This window comes from Mchenga conophoros, linkage group LG9 (genome assembly GCF_057382185.1).
Source record: "Mchenga conophoros isolate Kocher_MC1m ecotype Shallow Benthic linkage group LG9, M_conophoros_male_GT1.1, whole genome shotgun sequence".
NCBI classification, from domain to species: domain Eukaryota; kingdom Metazoa; phylum Chordata; class Actinopteri; order Cichliformes; family Cichlidae; genus Mchenga; species Mchenga conophoros.
This window is the reverse complement of record NC_140534.1, coordinates 28880503-28898960: the sequence shown is the minus strand read 5'-3', so window position 1 is coordinate 28898960 and position 18458 is coordinate 28880503. Positions and strand designations below refer to the sequence as shown.

General features: G+C 39.9%; 1 protein-coding gene across 3 annotated transcripts in view; it reads right to left on the bottom strand.

Annotated features, from left to right (window-relative positions):
* The window catches only part of tpk1 (thiamin pyrophosphokinase 1), a 112330-nt gene that overhangs the window by 37857 nt on the left and 56015 nt on the right, over positions 1-18458 (bottom strand). For all 3 annotated transcript variants that reach the window (XM_085287393.1, XM_085287392.1, XM_085287394.1), the window contains 3 exons: positions 17621-17716; positions 8575-8721; positions 1749-1857 (listed from right to left, as the gene is read on the bottom strand). In XM_085287393.1, the coding sequence (XP_085143519.1) occupies positions 1749-1857; positions 8575-8721; positions 17621-17716 (352 nt within the window). The remainder of the gene's footprint in view (positions 1-1748; positions 1858-8574; positions 8722-17620; positions 17717-18458) is intronic.

Here is an 18458-nt window from a genome sequence, read left to right as displayed (position 1 = left end):
TTACATGTTGTAGTGCCATTTGTGGGAGCATTTCAAGTTGCTATACAACTGTTATAGCCCATATTTTAATAATATGTATGCATTAAGTGCATAGTAACTACATTAATTGCAAAAAATAGTTTCTCACCACAGGAAATTTATTTTGAGTGTCTTCATAGTTTTATTTTGGAGATACAGCAATTTTTATATACTGCAGGAAAAACAAAAAACAATCCTATGATGCAAATTTGGAAAGAAAACAGCATGTGCATCAAAATAAACAATTTCCAGCTGTGCAATTCGAGTTCTAAGCATCCCAGAAACTATTCAGAAAAGTCAAACATGACTTATAAAAACACCAGTATAGGTTTTTAAGGCCTATGTTACGACCCAGTGATGTGTGTGTTGTGCTATGCCTCCCACGGGGGGGATGGCTGTGGGTATCTTTCCCCTTTTTCTCTCCTAGGAGGTGGAAACCTGGGCGTGGCTGCTGGGTATCCGGGTGGAGTCTCTGCCTGTCCTGTGTGGATCCTGTGTGGATAATTGATGGACCACCTCCGGTACTTAAGGACTTAACGACAGCCACCTGGAAGTAAAAAACTACATTTTCCGCGAAAATGACGTCACTTCCGGTTTCGGGCAGGAAATGACGCACATGCGATAGTTCGCGCTGACGTCTGTTTCAATGTGGGAAGTGTTACAAGCAGCTGATCGGATCGGAATATTATGTTTTTGTTGCTGCAAGCGCTTTTTATGCAATTTTTGCAAAGCTATATGTGGAAGGAAACCGTGACCGAGGACGAGCTGATGGCATGAGATGTAAGTACAACTCCTCTGGTTTCATATGCAAAAAATTTTTTATTGCGCTAGCTTACGCGGTTCCGGTTCTACAGGGATTTAAAAATAGTTAGCAAAACAGAGCGTGCTGCTCTGACCGGCTTTAAAGGGTTAACAATAACAATGTATTGAATAATGACTTTAAAAAATTATATAAAATAGTGTGCAAATACTGATAACAGTGCAAATGTTTGCAATATAAGAAATAAATGAAAAATGTAAACATCTATGTTTAGTGAACTTTGCAGTGTTGCTCTGTGGTGCAGCTACGACACTGTAGCAAAGTTTACACACTATGTCTACTTGATCCACGTCTGACTCCGCGAACCCATAATGTTTCCACACCACTGAAGTTTTTTTCCCCCACTTTTCAACCAACAGCAGTCACTCTCCTCTCCAAATAACTTCTGCTTAGCTTTCCGAGCTTCCCTCGGGTCCTCTTAATTGTTGTGACGCGTGTTCGAAAAGCAGAGAGGTGCGCTCGATTTGCCACACGGAGCAGCGCGAGAGTAAAGCACGAGGGAGGGGCTAATAATTGGCTCAGTCATTTTTAATGATCGTTGAAAGCCCAGATCGTAATCGTGATTAAAATTCGATTAATTGAGCAGCCCTACTTCATAGTGTGTATGAATACAAGTGCCTTATATGGAAGTCATGGGGATGGTTTTGTAGCGAATTGGCTCTACATAAACACAATTGCACTTAACATTTCAAACTTCAAATTAAATTTAAATTCTCTGCAAGCAATAAATAAATTAAGTTTGTATTCTCATTTAGTAATAAAACACATTATACAAACATACTGTAGATTGTACGGAGCCCTAAAAGTTTGGCAGCAATAAAAGTGGAAGACTGATTGCTATTCAAATGCCAGCAATTATAATAATAATCATCAAAATAATACAAAAAAAAATAGACAACAAGGGACTCACTCAGGTTCCATTTGAGCCCAGTGGTGAGTGTCTGGCAGGGTCCACCTACTGGAATCAGGCTGCACCAGTCCCCCTCCAGACCTGTATTCACCTCCAGTCTGTGGCTGCCCTGATGGCACACAGCATTAGTGTGAACATGAATTAGTGTCTATGTGACTCTGTGTGTGTGTGTGTGTGTGTGTGTGTGTGCATGTGCCAAATCACTGAGACAAACAAACATGAAAGCGGAAATTAAATTTGGAGAAAGACTTCTTAAAGATTTTGAGCCCCAACAGAGAAACTTCTTCACCAAGACTCATTAAAATAAATTATTGCTCTTGTCAAAGCTGTAACCAATTGTTGGTTCTTACTCTAGAGGAAAAAAAAAAAAAAAGAGAGACCTAGCCATTTTGAATTATAATCTTCTTTACTTTGCATTGCAGGGGGGCACGGAATTTTTGTTAATCACACCTATAACTGTACTCACAAGCAACTTTAAAGTCAAAAATAATTACAGAGTTACAGATACCTCACTTGAAGCAAGAAAAAAAGGTTCTTTCTGCTGTAATGTGTCTTAATGCCTTTGAAAGCAGAGAATCTAATGTAAATTTTCTATTTCCCAATTGTGTCTAAAAGATGGATAAAGAATTTTTTCTGAGCCACGGTGACATTTCATGTAGCGCTTTACAAAGCCAACGAACATAAACAAAATTCTGAAATGTCACAGTATCCCTTTGAAAAACTCGGGCTGGGTGACAAAAAAAGCAAGGGAGTCGCACAGTGTAGGTGCAAGCTAGTTTCCAACTTTTCAGGCTAAATAATGACTTTGGTCCCAGTGCACTGGTTATATTAAAGCCTGGTGCTGGGACACAAAAGGTCAAGACAAAGTTTCTCACATCCACGGTGTACACCAAATATAAAAAGAAATACCCTAGTTTCATTCTAGCACACAGATACATATTTGATAAACAATTCTGTGGCTGCAGGAAAGTATAACAAGCCTCAGAGTGAGCAATTACGTGCCATCAACGCGATACGTTTCGGGGCTACCGTTGCCGTGTACGTTGAATTCACCATCCACTCGTAACACTTGAGTTGGTATGTTTAATGCCAACAAAAAAAGTGTTGACAGCTACAGCTTGCACCAGTCGTCTAAAAGATAGAAGTATCACGCAGGCAAAGACAGCATGATATTCAATTAAGAGTTTGAAATCCTTCTTTTGACGTGTTTAAAGTTTTCTTTGCTTGGCTTCCTGGAGTTGCAGAGCCAGAGGGAAGGAACGATGCGGAAATTCTGAGCTTTGGAGCTTTTGGTGTTTAGGAAACAACCCCGAGGATGTTTTCTATACTTAAACGTGTCAAAGTGACACAGTAAATAAATCAAAGCAAGGCAAACGCATGTGCACTTGCACATGAACACGCACACACATATAGAAGAGAGGCTTGACGTAGAATAAGAATGTAGCCCTTTCTGTTTGTGAAGATACAAACAGACAACATGGAGTCAAACTCTGTCAGGGGGCAAGCTTAATTTTTAGAGTTAAGTTACTTGTGACTTAACTACTATGTAAGGGCATTCTTATTCCAATGTATTAAATATATATAATTAACACTCAACAAAAGCATGTAAAAACCATGTAGGTACAACGCTTGTATTGTTTACTCAGGCTGAATTGTGTGGTATTGATTGAGCTTACTTTTTAGCAGCCTGGTGTAATTTTCACATAATTCAATAAAGATAAACACAGTGGTCGGCCGTGTATAATGGTACTGTAATTTTGCATGGTGCTTTTTTTAAATCAGATGGTGCATATTTTCTGATGCTGCTTGAATTTCATGAAAAGAAAGAGAAGCTTTCCACGCAGTACAAAGAAACTGTGACGTTCTGTACAAACTACAAGATAGATTTTTTTGACCAAAACACTTACTAATTTGTTTTCTAATTCCAACCAACATCTCTGCTTCAAATAAAATAATTTTTATTTTTTGGTATAACAACATGGCCTATTTTTTTTTACTTTAGACTTTACTTGCTGGTACCAGGTTGGAACCCCTTACACCTTCAGAACAGCCTTAATTCTTCAAGGAATATATTCAACAACATGCTGGAAACACTAGTCAGAGATTTTGGTCTATATTGACATGACAGCATCACACAGCAGCTGCAAATTTGTGAGCTGCACATCCATATGAATCTGCAATTCCGCCACATCCAAAAGTGACTGCAGAAGCCTTTTGAGTGTCATCGTCATGTTCAAGAAACCAGTTTGAGATGATTTGACAATGTGGTCTGGTACCCTGCTGGAAGCAGCCATCAGATCATGGCTATCTGTGCAAACCTTCAGTAGAAGGTGGGATGGATCCATGCGTCCATGTTCTTTATGCCACATCACAGAAGAAAAAAAAAACTTCATTGTAGTCAATGTGTTTCACATCATCTATTGTTCACTTTCGGTGAGTCTACGCCTCAGTTTTCTATTCCTACCTAACAGCAGTGGCACCCGGTATGTTCTTCTGCTGCTGTAGACCATCTGCTTCAATGTTCAACATGCTGCATGTTCAGAAATCATCTTCTGTATTCAGTACTTTGGTTGAAACAAGTGGTTATTTATGATAAGTGGCCATTCTGCTCTGACCTCTGGCATCAACAAGACATTCATCTAGAGAACTGCTGCTTAGTGGATATTTTTTTCTTCTCTTTTTTTGGACCGTTCTTTGTAGTGGTTGTGTGGGAAAATCCCAGTAGATCAACAGTCTCTGAAATACTTAAATCACCTTTGTTTCCGTTTCTAATGCTTGGCTTGAATTTCAGCAGGTTGTCCTGACCATGTCTGCATCCTTAAATGCATGGAGTTCCTGCCATGCCATTTGCTAATTAGATATATGCGTTAAACAAGGAGTTGAGCAGGTAGACTTAAGAAAGCGGCTGGTGAGTACATCTAATGACTGGGTAAAGTCATCAATTAAAATAATTTACTATTTTAACCCTTGTATGGTGTTCGGGTCTGTGAGACCCATTTTCAGTTTTTCTCAAAAGAAAAATTAAACAATTAATTATTTTTTCAACCTGAAATTCATTGGCTTTGGCTTATTTTCTGTGAAGAACATAAATCCAAACTAATTTTCAATGACCTCATACTGTACCTCCCCCCACGCATTTACATTACATACAAGGTGTTCGGGTCCACTGGACCCAGGCCTAATAAAAGTGTTGAAAGTGTAGGTCCTGTGTTCCCACACTCTGTCTTCCTCCTCTCTGGTGCTGCTGACAGTGTTTTCTTCCGCTCCCGCACAAAGTTGCAACATTGTTGAAAATTCAACTATCAACACCGTCTGCTCTTACATTCCCACACAATTTACCCTCTTTCTTGAGGGATCCAAATTTTATTTTCTCATACCATGTCCCACCTGCAAATTAGGGGCATAATACTATAAATAAGACTTTGCCAGTGTGGTTCCTTATCACAACTGATCAAGATGGCAAACGATTATCTGCTGCGAGGGCCATCCAATTGATTTTGGAAGAGAGAGGGGCTTCGGATGATGATGTTGACAAAGAGGTTTCAGAATATTTCACATTTCTGAAAATTCAGAGTCTGACAGGGACTTTGAAGAAGAGGATGAGGTTGAGCACCATTTAGTAACAAAACAAAGACAGGTACCCCATCTGCAGCCAGCTCCAGGACCAGAACAAGCCCACCAGACAGCAAGTGAAGAAATATGGATGTCAATAACTGGTGACATTGAATGGTCTTCTTGCCCAAGAAATGAGCCACCCTGCAGAGCTGCTACTGTGATAAGCCAGGGCCAACACGGCTGACAGTTACTCATGTGCAGGACATCAAGTCTTCATTTGAGCTTTTCATCCCAGATTCCATCCAGAAAATTATTCTGGATTGCAGATCTAGAAGGAAGGTGTGTTTTTGGAGAGAGGTGGAAGGAGACCAAATTCATCTAAGAACTCCAAAGGCCTACTTTGGGGTTCTTATCCTTGCAGGAGTTTTCGGGTCCAAAGGGGAATCCACAGAATCCCTGTGGGATGCAGAAACCGGCACGAACCTTTCCGTGCATCAGTGTCTCTGGAAAACTTCCACAAAATTTCCAGGATTATCCGTTTTGATAACCGAGACAACAGACCAGCTCGACGGCAGAGAGACAAGCTAGCTGCCATTAGGACAGTGTGGGATAAGTGTGTGCACCACCTCCCCCTGTTTTGCAGCCCTGGGCCTAATGTCACCATTGATGAGCAGCTGATCCCATTTACTTGTGAAACATATTGCTTCACGTGTAAATGTGTTGTGTATTTCCACTCACTCCACTTGATTATAACTGATTTTTTTTTATAACATTTTATAAAAAAAAAACAAAAAACGAGAAGCACATTGATTCATAAATGTGATCTAACAAAGGTAAAGGGAAAAAATTAAACATGTTTGCTGTTCATATGGCTTGTAATTGGGATGAAGTAAACATCTGTTGAGTAATTTAACATAAAATTGTTTGATAGTGTTAATTTGGAAAGACAAAACTCTAGCGGGTCCACCAGACCCATGAACACTGGCTGAGTAACAAAAATATGAACACCACACAAGGGTTAAGTATTACTCAATTGTGTCTGCACGTTAGCTCTGAGATTTAACAGCTGATTGAGAGATATTAGATGCCTGTTTTCTTTGCAGTCTCCCACCTCCCACTTGTTAGCTACTCTACAGATGTATAAGGTCAGGAAATTACAAAGCTGTTGAAGCAGAAGGAAAATGCTTATGAGGGAAAATTAGTAATAAGTATACTATTAGATTTATTTAAGGACCTTTCTTACCCTCCCTGCATTACTTCAATGAACATTTGAAGCCATTTTCTGTCTCATATTTATTAAACTAAATTATTAATATCAGTACAGAACTTGCTCTGGCACAGAAGGTAGACAAGGTACCTCAGGTATCACACTTTATCATTTAAATCAGCTACTGCACTGACAAGTTTCACTCCTTGAAAGGGCATCAGGTAAACAGGCCTGTAGTTCTGACCTCGAGTGTGTGTGCTAGAAGCTAGAATGATTTATAGCATGAATTTGGCTGACACAGTGTTGTGCATTGAATGTCCCACAACACAGAGAGCCAGATTTCTCAAGCATCTTCATAGGCTGGGATGCTAATTTGAGTAAATGTGGCTCTGGTTGGTCCTCCAACTGAGATTCAATAAAGCAGATACTAAGAGAAAAACAAATAAAGCAGACGCAGTCAATGCAACTTTCCTCTTTTTTTTTTTTTAAAGATGGAAACTGAGTAAATTTAGCTCTACATTGGGACCTAGACTGATTAAAACATCCTCTTAGTGTTTAGGGACACAGAATCACAAGCTTGTAAGCAGCCCTCACAGTGTCCCTATCCATAACTTAATAAAAGACACCATAATTATGCGACACCCTGAGCCAGCTATAGAAACCACATGACTTGTGCACATTTCCCAAAGACAGCATAATAAAACTTTGACACTTCATTTGGGAGACAAAAAGTAAAACAAACAGACACAACCCTGATTAAATCAGTTCATCCCTGAGTCACAGATATACACTGATTTAATCAAGACGAAGAGGCATGCCTCATACATTTCATACAGTGTGCACGTTTAATGGGATACTGCAGTTATGAGCAGCTTGAATGGTATGTGCTGGCTCTGGTGACATAATCCCCAAATTTGTGAAACAGAAAAAAATGTAATTTAGTTCTGGTCATCATTTGTTTTTGGTGTGTAGCTTGCATACAAAACGTGAACTCCGTATGTGCTGATTGTGCCAAACGCTGAAACGAAGCACTTAACGAACCTGCGATTGCACGAAATATGTGTGGTGAGGATATTTGGCAAAAGTTGTAAACACTTCAATTACAGATGTAACTTGAACAAATAGCACTGGGCTTTTCGAAGGTTGCGTTCACCTTCATGTACAGGCGTCTGCGTTCATCAGTCGCTGGCGAATTGGAGCTGCGTTGACAAACGAGCTTAATTTACCTTCACTGAAGTAAGATTAATTGGAGGTGTCGAGGTATGAAGCAGCAAATGACAACACGCCTTTGGAATAATGACAAGAAGTAGGGAGAGTGTGTATGAGAGAGAGGTTTACTTAAGGTGTTACAAGGTGTCATCAGGAAGTGAGTGACTGTTAGTTGTTTGTCCCGAGGACCTCTCAAATAAACAACACTGGGGACTATGGAGAGAGTGGGGGAGGGGGCTAACACATGTCCCAAATGGCGGTCATTCAGCCTACTTGTAAACTCAATCATGTGAGAAGAGTGTGAGAAAGTGGTTAGCATTGAGGGAAAACAATTTAGGAGCATCAAAAGAGATTCGCTCACTCTCATTCACAACAGCAAATTGGGGCACCATAAGAGCAGAGAAGTGTGTGTGTTCTCTTGAAGTGATTACTTAACAAAGAAACAAAGTGTTCAACACTCCAATCAAGGTGGAAGTAGACCAACGAAAAGAACATTTTTGAGAAAGAACAGAAAATGAAGGGCAGGGCGAGGGGTGATTAGAATAACTGGGAGACATTGTGCTCCCCTGCTAGCATAGTGTGGGTAAAATACTAGAGGTCTCCTTGTGTGTGTAGTGTTTATAATGCAGCTTAAGAAAAGCTAGAGTCCATCCTTCAGCTTTATGAAAAATGAAAGGAAAATGTGCTTTGTAGCTCAAAAATGCAAAAAAAAAGAAAGGAAAAAAAATAGAAAAAGTGGAGGGGAAATTTTACATTAGCATGTGGATGTTAAGGGCAAGTAGCTGGACCGGTAACTTTATTTACCTACAATACCTAAACGCATTGTGGGTGTTTTGTGGGTTTGTATATACTCACAGGTCTGAGTAGATATGCCAAGCTTTTTCCCTGTATGATCAACAGTGGGAGTTGTGTCATTGACAGAGCGTGGTAGAGGGTTTCCACAGATGCCATGGCCTGGTCAAATCTGCCCGCCAGACCACCCAGTGTCACTATTGTATCCACCTGGAAGAGCGACGAGAGGTTAAGAAAACTGAAAAATGTTAGTGTTTGATAAAGCAGTCTGTGGCATTATGTTAATGTTTTCTTTGCTTCAATTAACATGCCATCAGCAAAACGACAGATGTAGCTGTAGAAAACAAAATATGATTAAAAACAACTACAGTGCATGCATTTTGATCAAAATAAATCACACTTCCTGACTGATGCTATGTGATTTGGGGAAAAGATATGAATCATGAAAATATTATGAAATTTAGGGGTTTGTAAATGGAGGACTTGTACAAATTATCAGGTTAGTTAGAATGACTGTAATTTGTCTGCTAACCAACACATTTCAAAGAACTTCTTAGTAAAATGAGTAATACCCAGCTATTTTCAAGAATGAACTATGGGAACAAGAAAGAAAACTGGAAGGACTCGTCTTCCCTCTGGTTCTACACACATTCTACTTTCCCAACAAATGCCATTCAATTTTTCTAGCAGTATACGCTAAGTCAAAGAAACAAAAGAAGGGCATTTGGAGAGCAAAACACTTTAACAAGGCCAGTGCCCTATCTTGGCTTTATATAATTCTACTGATAGACAGACACACAAACAATAAAGAGAACAACAAGGCTTTCATTTTGGCAGAGAAACAAACACCAGGGAACTCAGAAAAAGAAATAAGATGGAGAACAGATAAAAAAACAACAACTGAGCTGCACTATCTGTGCAGAAATGTGAAGAATTAAACCAAAGGTGGACAAAATTATTATCAGGAACTTGTTAAAAGCAAATAAATTGCTATTTCCTGGAATTTCAAAGTAACTTCAAAAAAGGCTTTTCTTAACTTTGGGGCAGGACTTTGCTATAGAACAACCTATACGGCTCTGAGCAGCTATATCCTCATACAAAGTCTCCAAGCAGTCAAGCACCAGTGCTGCCAGCCTTAACATCAGACAGTCTAAGGGGCAAAGGCGCTGTCACATCCTGACTGACCGTCACACCAACATGAAAAATGTTCCAATGAACCATCAATCATACACTCTTTGATGTTTGCACTTCAGCCACATACAGCATAGAAATACTAGGTAATACGAGCTATTACTATTTTCATTTTTCACCACCAGTGGATAGCTTGGGCTGCAGAACAGTTGTGACATCCAAAACCGAATAATGTAAAGGTTATTTCTCTGTTTAACAATTTCTGACTTTAAGAATTTACAGTGAAGTGAAAAGAAAACTTTTCAACACCTTCGAACAAGCAAACACTTCACACCTTTAGCCTTAACAAGGTACATTAAGCACATTTGTTTAACAAGAGAAAAATAAATATATATATATATATATATATATATATATATATATATACACTCAACAAAAATATAAACGCAACACCTTTGTTACTGCTCCCATTCCCCATGGGATGGACGTAGAGACCTAAAATTCATTCCAGATACACAATATAACCATCCCTCCTAAACAGTGGTCACAAATCAGTCCAAATGTGTGGTAGTGGGCACATCTGCCATATTGAGATAATCCATCCCACCTCACAGGTGGGCCACATCAGGATGCTGCTCTGACATCATGAGTAGTGCACAGGTGTACCTCAGACTGCCCACAACAAAAGGCCACCCTGGAATGTGCAGTTTTTTGCGCTATTGGGGGTCTGGGGACCCAGAACCGGTCAGTATCTGGTGTGACCACCATTTGCCTCATGCAGTGCAACACATCGTCGCATGGAGTCTATCAGATTGTCAATTGTGGCCTGTGGAATGTTGGTCCACTCCACTTCAATGGCTGTGCGAGGTTGTTGGATATTCGTGGGAACTGGTACACGCTGTCGTATACGCCGGTCAAGCACATCCCGAACATGCTCAATGGGTGACATGTCCGGTGAGTATGCTGGCCATGCAAGAACTGGGACATTCTCAGCTGCCATCTGCCCTGAACAATGTGAACCATGATTCATCCGTGAAGCGCACACCTCTCCAACGTGCCAGACGCCATCGAATGTGAGCATTTGCCCACACAAGTCTGTTACGGCGACTAGCTGGAGTCAGGTCAAGACCCCGATGAGGACGACGGGCATGCAGTTGAGCGTCCCTGAGACGGTTTCTGACAGTTTTTGCAGAAATTGTTTGGTTGTGCAAACCAATTGTTCCAGCAGCTGTCTGGGTGGCTGGTCTCAGACGATCTTGGAGGTGAACCTGCTGGATGTGGAGGTCCTGGGCTGGTGTGGTTACACGAGGTCTGCGGTTGTGAGGCCGGTTGGATGTGCTGCCATATTCTCTGAAACGCCTGTGGAGACGGCTTATGGTTGAGAAATGAACATTCAATGCACGGGCGACAGATCTGGTTGACATTCCTGCTGTCAGCATGCCAGTTGCACGCTCCCTCATTGCTTGTGGCATCTGTGGCATTTTGCTGTGAGACAAAACTGCACATTCCAGGGTGGCCTTTTGTTGTGGGCAGTCTGAGATACACCTGTGCACTACTCATGATGTCAGATCAGCATCCTGATGTGGCACACCTGTGAGGTGGGATGGATTATCTCAATATGGCAGATGTGCCCACTACCACACATTTGGACTGATTTGTGACCACTGTTTGGGAGGGATGGTTATATTGTGTATCTGGAATGAATTTTAGGTCTCTACGTCCATCCCATGGGGAATGGGAGCAGTAACAAAGGTGTTGCGTTTATATTTTTGTTGAGTGTATATATATATATATATATATATATATATATATATATATATATATATATACACAGTTGCATAACTGTCCACCAGTGTCAGGCAAAGTCATGTTGAAATATTTGGCCACTTTTATGTTCAGCTTCAAGATGATTAATGGTCGCCTTAAATGTAGGGCTGGGTATCGTCACTGATTTCTAGAATCGATTTGATCCACGATTTGATTCAATCCGATTCTATTCGATTTGAATCTGGTAAATTTAGCCTCAGACAGTCAGAAATATTATAATTCTGATCACGTATCAGTGCATTTCCATATTTTTATTTCTATAAAAAGAAAGCTGAGACTTTCGAGACTTTATCAAAGGTGTAAGCATCACAGCAGATGCCTTTGTGTCAAAGTAACTGAGGATAAAACACAGAAAAACATGAAGGCAACTTTCTTGGCCTGGGATTTTATAAAAAATATTCTGCAGTAGATCAAAAACGAAAGAAAACCATTAATCAACATATGAACATTATGCTGCTGAAGTGAAGCAGAGCAAAGTTACAGCGGTTTTATTAGAGACACAGCTAAGCGTTTTGCAAGTTTGCATAATTTTAAAAAGTTTACATTTGTTCAGTAGCCTATTGAACAGCAGAAATGAGGCTTTCTTTTCGGAAGCAAGTAAAAGGAAAAAACACAGCGGTCAACAGCGCTGTAAACAACTTGTGTGTAATAAGCAAGCAAATAATGCAGAAAACAGATTTTTAGACGGGAAACTGTTCTTGAAGTACAGAGAGAGAGACAGCTACCTCTGCATGAAATGTGATTTTATCGTGGTGGAAGCAAAAGAGCAAAAGTAAGAGGGAATTCATGACGATGTTTATGTGAAGTGAATTTTGGATCTTCTTTTGCTGCTGGTTCATTCAATATTGTTTGGAGAGAGATAAAACCTGCAGCTTCAGCATAAGCACAAAAAGGGCATAAACACGAAGCGCTGACCCGCTGAAACATTAGAATCAGCGAGCTGTCGGCTTTCAGCTTCAGCTGTCCCTTATATTCCCTGCAATATTTATTTTAAATTCAAATTCGGGCTTTAACTAGGCTGTTCCATAAACCTTCTTTCTTTTTTTCTTTTCAAACTATTCCTTAGCGGATATGAAAGTGTGCTTAGAATCATTATCCTATCCACTTCTTGTTCAACTTCAGCATGGAGACAGATGGCCTATTATCTTCAAGTAGTTTTGGATATGAAGCAGAATTCATAGATGATCAAAGACCAGTCCCTGAGGCGGTGAAACAAGCCCAAACTACAGCATTTCCACCACCATGTGTCCCAACTGCCATGAAATTATCCTAAAAGGCTGCCTTTGGTTTGTGCCCAAGTATCAACTGCCATTATAGCTTGGATTGATCTATCCACAGGTTATTATTTCAAAGCTCTTTGGCTTTGTTTTAATTTCCTAACCATTTTATTTTTTCTAATATAATTTTTATAAATGCAGGTTAATTTTTTTATAGTCTTTTCCCAGTTGCAGAAACACGCACATTTGAGACCAACTTTGCAGGAATTAATGTACCTGCAGATCCTGTGATACATTTTTCATGTTCTTGGAGACTCCTTCTTGCATCAGAAAGTTTGCTCCTGGGCTGAAGTTGCTAAAGCAACTAATGCTGCACAAATTGGGACATTTGAAATCTATGCTACTTTTAGATGATATTCCTCAAAGTGGAATGCTTAATTTCTCCGGCTCCATACATACATAACCATTTTTTCTGAAGGCCTTGTATAAGTGTGCATATGTGTCAAGCAGATCAAACTGATCTCCCTGTTGGAGCTCAGTCTGGGGGGAGTTATTTTTTTCTCCTTATCTTTCCTCATGTTGTGCATTTTCCATGTTATACCCCTCTGACCTGTCTTCCCCGTGTGATGTTTGTGTAATGTATGTATGGTCGGAAGGGTAAGATGGCGCTGGCACGGCTGGCAGCCTTAACCCAATTTCCCTTGGGATGAATAAAGTATGATCAATCAATCAAGATCCTGTTGAGACTTTTCAAAATAAACTGAATCATGTGAAAGAGTATGCAGAGTGTTTACGGATGAGAAGCAAAAAAGAGCCGCCAGGTGCTAAAAAATAAACCTTAGACTCAAACGTTAGAACAGGCTTTTCCCCGCAGCACGCCGTGTAATAAATACTCACAAAGAAAATGGCGGCCGTTACAACTTATGTCTAAAAATGTATCGTTTCATGCATCGGTTAAAACACTCGACTCCAGCTACATGACGCGCAGCTGGAAAAACTTCACGCAAGTCGAACTGCCCGAGATTCACAGAATTTACAGAAAATGTTACATTTTTGTGATTTATATCGTTATCGGGACGATAGATGTTTTATATCGGGATATGAGATTTTGGTCATATCGCACAGCCCTATGTGCGTGCATGCTTTGCCCATTTGTAATTACACTGCAGAAAACTACTGCAGTGTGCCTTTGTCAGCCAAAAAGGCCTTTTTTATTACCTTGTTTACTTGACAACAGTGCACTATTACTTCAGTGTATTCAATGTTCTTCATCACTTAAAGGAACTAAGCCATAACTTGTGCTTTAGTTCATAACAGGAGCACAAATTGCCAAACCAAATATGTCATAACTGACTTTCTCCCTCAGGAGTTGCAGTTAAAACAAAACAAAGTGCTGAGATTGAGGTTATTTCAACATCTGGCAGACGCCCCCACATGCAGAGACATCACCTAACTGTTAACAACACTTGGTAAACAAACTCCACTCTTAACATGATACAGATATTGTTACTCTGTGATTTTTCTTTGTGTTAACATATCGCAAGAATGAAACTGCTGAGCAAGTTAGCTTTTAGCAACCGTTACTCAAACCAGAGTCAAAAAAGGGCTGTTTTTATCTACATACCAATAGCCTACACATTTAATGTTTTATAGCACTATGCCCGTGTCAACCTGTGTGTCAGAGTGGATCATCTAAACTCAATGACCAAGGTATACCATGGTAGTACCGGGTTAGGCCCGCTTTTGCCTGTAGAACTGCCTTAATTCAGGGTTTTAGAATGGTACCTGCTGTTGTAGCTGATTTCCTTCAAAGTTAGATGTGTTTTGCATTCGTAGATGTGCTTCTGCATATCTTTTAGAAAGTGGTTATTTGAGTTACTGTTGCCTTAATATCAACTTCTAGCAGTCTGGATATTCTCCTCTGACCTCTGGCATCAATAAGGCATTTTCACTCAGAGAACTGCTGCTCACTGGATATTTTCTCTCTTTCACCCTATTCTCTGCAAAATCCCAGTAGATCAGCAGTTTCTATGAAATACGCAGACCAGCCTGTTTCCTCCCCATTCTGATGCTCGGTTTCAACTTCAGCAACTTCAGTCTTTACCTAAATGCATAGAGTTTCTGCAATGTGTAATTAGGTGTATCTGACAAGGTGGCCAAAGAGCACGTGTGTTTTTGAACAACAGTGGAGGTCTGCAGGACAAAGTAAGGGGATTTGGAGATGTGAGACAATCTGTCATTACCACCTGTCACTTTTAGTGCAAATTATTATTCAATAATAAATCCACAGAACACTTATGTATTTTCTTATTTAAGTGTGACCTCTTACCTGCAACAGTAAAGCCCCAAATTCATCTGTGATGTCCTCCATACCCGTATTATAGCTTAGTTCTAAATTCTTGACACTGTGACAAAAATACAGGACACGGAATCTTAAAAAAATAACAAATACTGAAAAAAGAATGCAGAACAATGAGAAGAGGATGAAAGAAACAAAACAAAACACTGTATTGTGTTTCAACGTCCAATGACACACTGGCTTGCTCAATCTTCGCTTTCCATCATCACTTCTGTTGTGGCAGCTACGCATATCAAAGACTACACAACTGTATGAATTTTTATTTGTTCATATTTCATGTTTGTTTACTAAAAACAAACCAGTAAGCGGAGCAAGGAAACTCTCATGGCTCAATGAAGAAAACTTCACAAGCTGATTTTATACATTTGGTCACTTCTCTTTACTGGTTGGCTAGGAGACGAGGAGTAAGCAAAAAAAGAAACAAACACAAAAAAACCCCCACTTCCATTTATTAAGGATAACAACCAAAGAAAGACTAAAGAAAGTAGAAATAGGGGATTGAGAAGAAATGAGCTAACTAAACAGAGCTGTGAGAGGATAAACAGACCAGCAGACCTATCAGACTTGGGGACACACATACACATGTGCGCTTCTTAGAGAGGAAAACACATGTAAACAGCAATTGAATTCACACACAGAAGAACTAGCTGCCCACAAACACATTCACAGAGATACACACTTTTCAAAGCACTAACACACAAACATAACTACACATATATAAATATATATATATGTATGTAAACAAACACTAATCTACCCAGCATAATCCCATGGTAACATTTTTTTAGGGAGGATTTCAACCAACACAATATGAGATCAATTGAGTGCTAAGCTGTATGGAGGAAAAACATACGGGGGCTGATAGGGCGACTCTTCAAAGCCCAAACATCACAATGCCCAGTAATCTGCATATGTTATTACTTCATCTACATTTATAATTCATTAAATGAAAATCAGTGAATCTGAAAACAAAAGAATACGTGTAAAACTATCATAAAAAAGTATTTTATATAACCCATGCCTATTCTAAGTGCTGAAAAGAACAAAAGGTCAAGTAAGAGTTATAGTGGGTAAAGAAAGATGGAAAAGCCTTGGGAAACAAACAGAAAAAGTCATCACCAGCAACTCTTACAGAGAGCCAAAAACTGATTGCCAGGCTCCTATCTCTTGCAGGCAAACAGACGGACAAACAGTGTGTGCCGGTTCAAAGGCAGATTACATATTAGCTGGGGGAGAAAAAAAAGAGCCCACGGAAAGGAAGGACAAAAGTATAGCTCCTCTTAAAGCCTGGCAGTGAGCAACAGAGTAAAAATGTGGCAACATGTGAATATGAGATGAATGGGTTTCTGTAGCTTAGCAATGTGAAGTGATTGGGGCGCTAGTGTGTGATTGGAGCAACACTTATTATGCTGTTAAAAATTCTACTAAAAGGACAAAAAGAAACAGAGAAAGGTCAAGAGGAAGGCAGCGTCAAAAGATAATGTTCTAGGACAGTGCTCGTCTTAACAATCATCACTATTAGCATTTTTAAATTAAAAACTGTGCTGTTTACTAAATTACTAACATTATGGACATTCTGTTGGCATTTTGGGAGTCAGGCTGGAAACTGAATGAATCTCTGGATCGTGTTATTGTCTGCGTGTCTGGCTCTGCAGCAGCAAACTGGGCATGAGGCGCTGAGCAGCCTGTTTAGCTCATTTCAGAGTAGTGCATATCAGCTTGTTGGGAAATGTTTTTACACTTTGAAAAAGATCACAACAAAAGTGAAGTATTTCATATTTTAAGACAGCCAAATCTCACTTTGCATTTTCTGTGTAGGTGTAATGCTATTCCAATGATATTTTTCAGCAGCTATTTCTTCGGGGGACGTTGAGTGAGCATGGATGGTCTTTTCAGGCAAAGAGATTGTTTCATATCCATACACCCACACGCATTCACTACAGGGATTTGCCACAAGAAAACCGACAGTAAAACACTACTGACCTCTGAGCACCTGATCTTAAGTACCTGAAGACTGAATGCCTTACTTAAGGGCACAAAACTGAGGGAGACGTGAGCCTTGCTTATTTCTTTTACCCGGTGCTACATCTGCAGCCACTTAATGTCATAAAAACTGTTAGTGAAATGAAATTAAAAAAACAATTGTTTCTGAAAGTGATATGTAGATGAAATGTGACTTTAATAAAGCAATATGGACTAAAGCATATGCATTATGCTCATATGAACATTTTTAGCACAGGGGTACCTATCAAGCCCAATTATCGCCAAATAATCACCAAATAATACTATAGTTTGCTAATCTGATCAGTGCAAACAACAGATTAGGATTTTATGTCCGTAATACTGCCCAATACATCTGCCCAACATGGACTTTGACCTTGGCATTAGGGATATTTGGATAAGCTTTTGCCACCTGCATCCAGGACTTTATGCTGTCTTATAGGACTGGAGTTTAACAGTCATTTTGATAAATTCAGAAGAAAGTGTTTTCCAAAATGTCAAAGAATTCCTTTAAAATATAAACCATAAATATCAGAAGTAAGTCAGAACCATATATGAGCTGTGTGGCATTTACCTGTAGCTGTCGCTTCTGAATCTCCTCCACCATGATTGCAAGACATTTGGTGTAGTCCGTAAGATCCTGGTCAGCTGTTTCTATCAGCTTGCACCCCTACACACGCACAAATATCAATATATTAAAAACAAATCACAAAAAAACAAGCAGGCAACAAAACACAATCCAACAGATGTACATAAACATAGATAGTGTAACAAATACCTAAGATAAGGGATAGGGGGATAACAGAAAAACTGAAAGCGATAGGGAGATGGAGAGAGGTATAAATCAGTGTTTTACTGTTGTCTGGCTGTCTTTGGCTTGTGTTGCTGAATAATGTAGAGGTTCCAGTCAGTGGCCCTAAACTACAACAACCATGCTCCGGCTTACTTTCCTTCTGTCTCTTTCTCTCTCTCCACAGTGTCACTTTCATCCAAAACACAGCGACTTTGCTACTTCACTGACACACACACACACACACACACACACACACACACACACACACACACACACACACACACACACACACGCAGTCATATCAAACTTGTTCGCTGTGCTCTGTTTGATCCCATCCATCCTCCCTCTCCTCCCCTCCTCTTCCACCAACCCTCCACCCCCCATCTCTCCCTCCCTCCCTTGCTGATGCTTTTCTGTTTTCTCCCTCCCATTTATGCAGAATTATTCACCGTTTGCCAGAAATCTCTGAAGGAACAGCTCGCATTTTCCCATATTTCTGCTTCAAAGGCATTACCATAACAGACTGTTTTTCTCTCACCCCCCTCAAAAAAAGGCATTTCTCTCTTTTTTTTCCAGACAACCTGTGTGATTTTTGTGAAAAGGGTCTAATATTACAGAT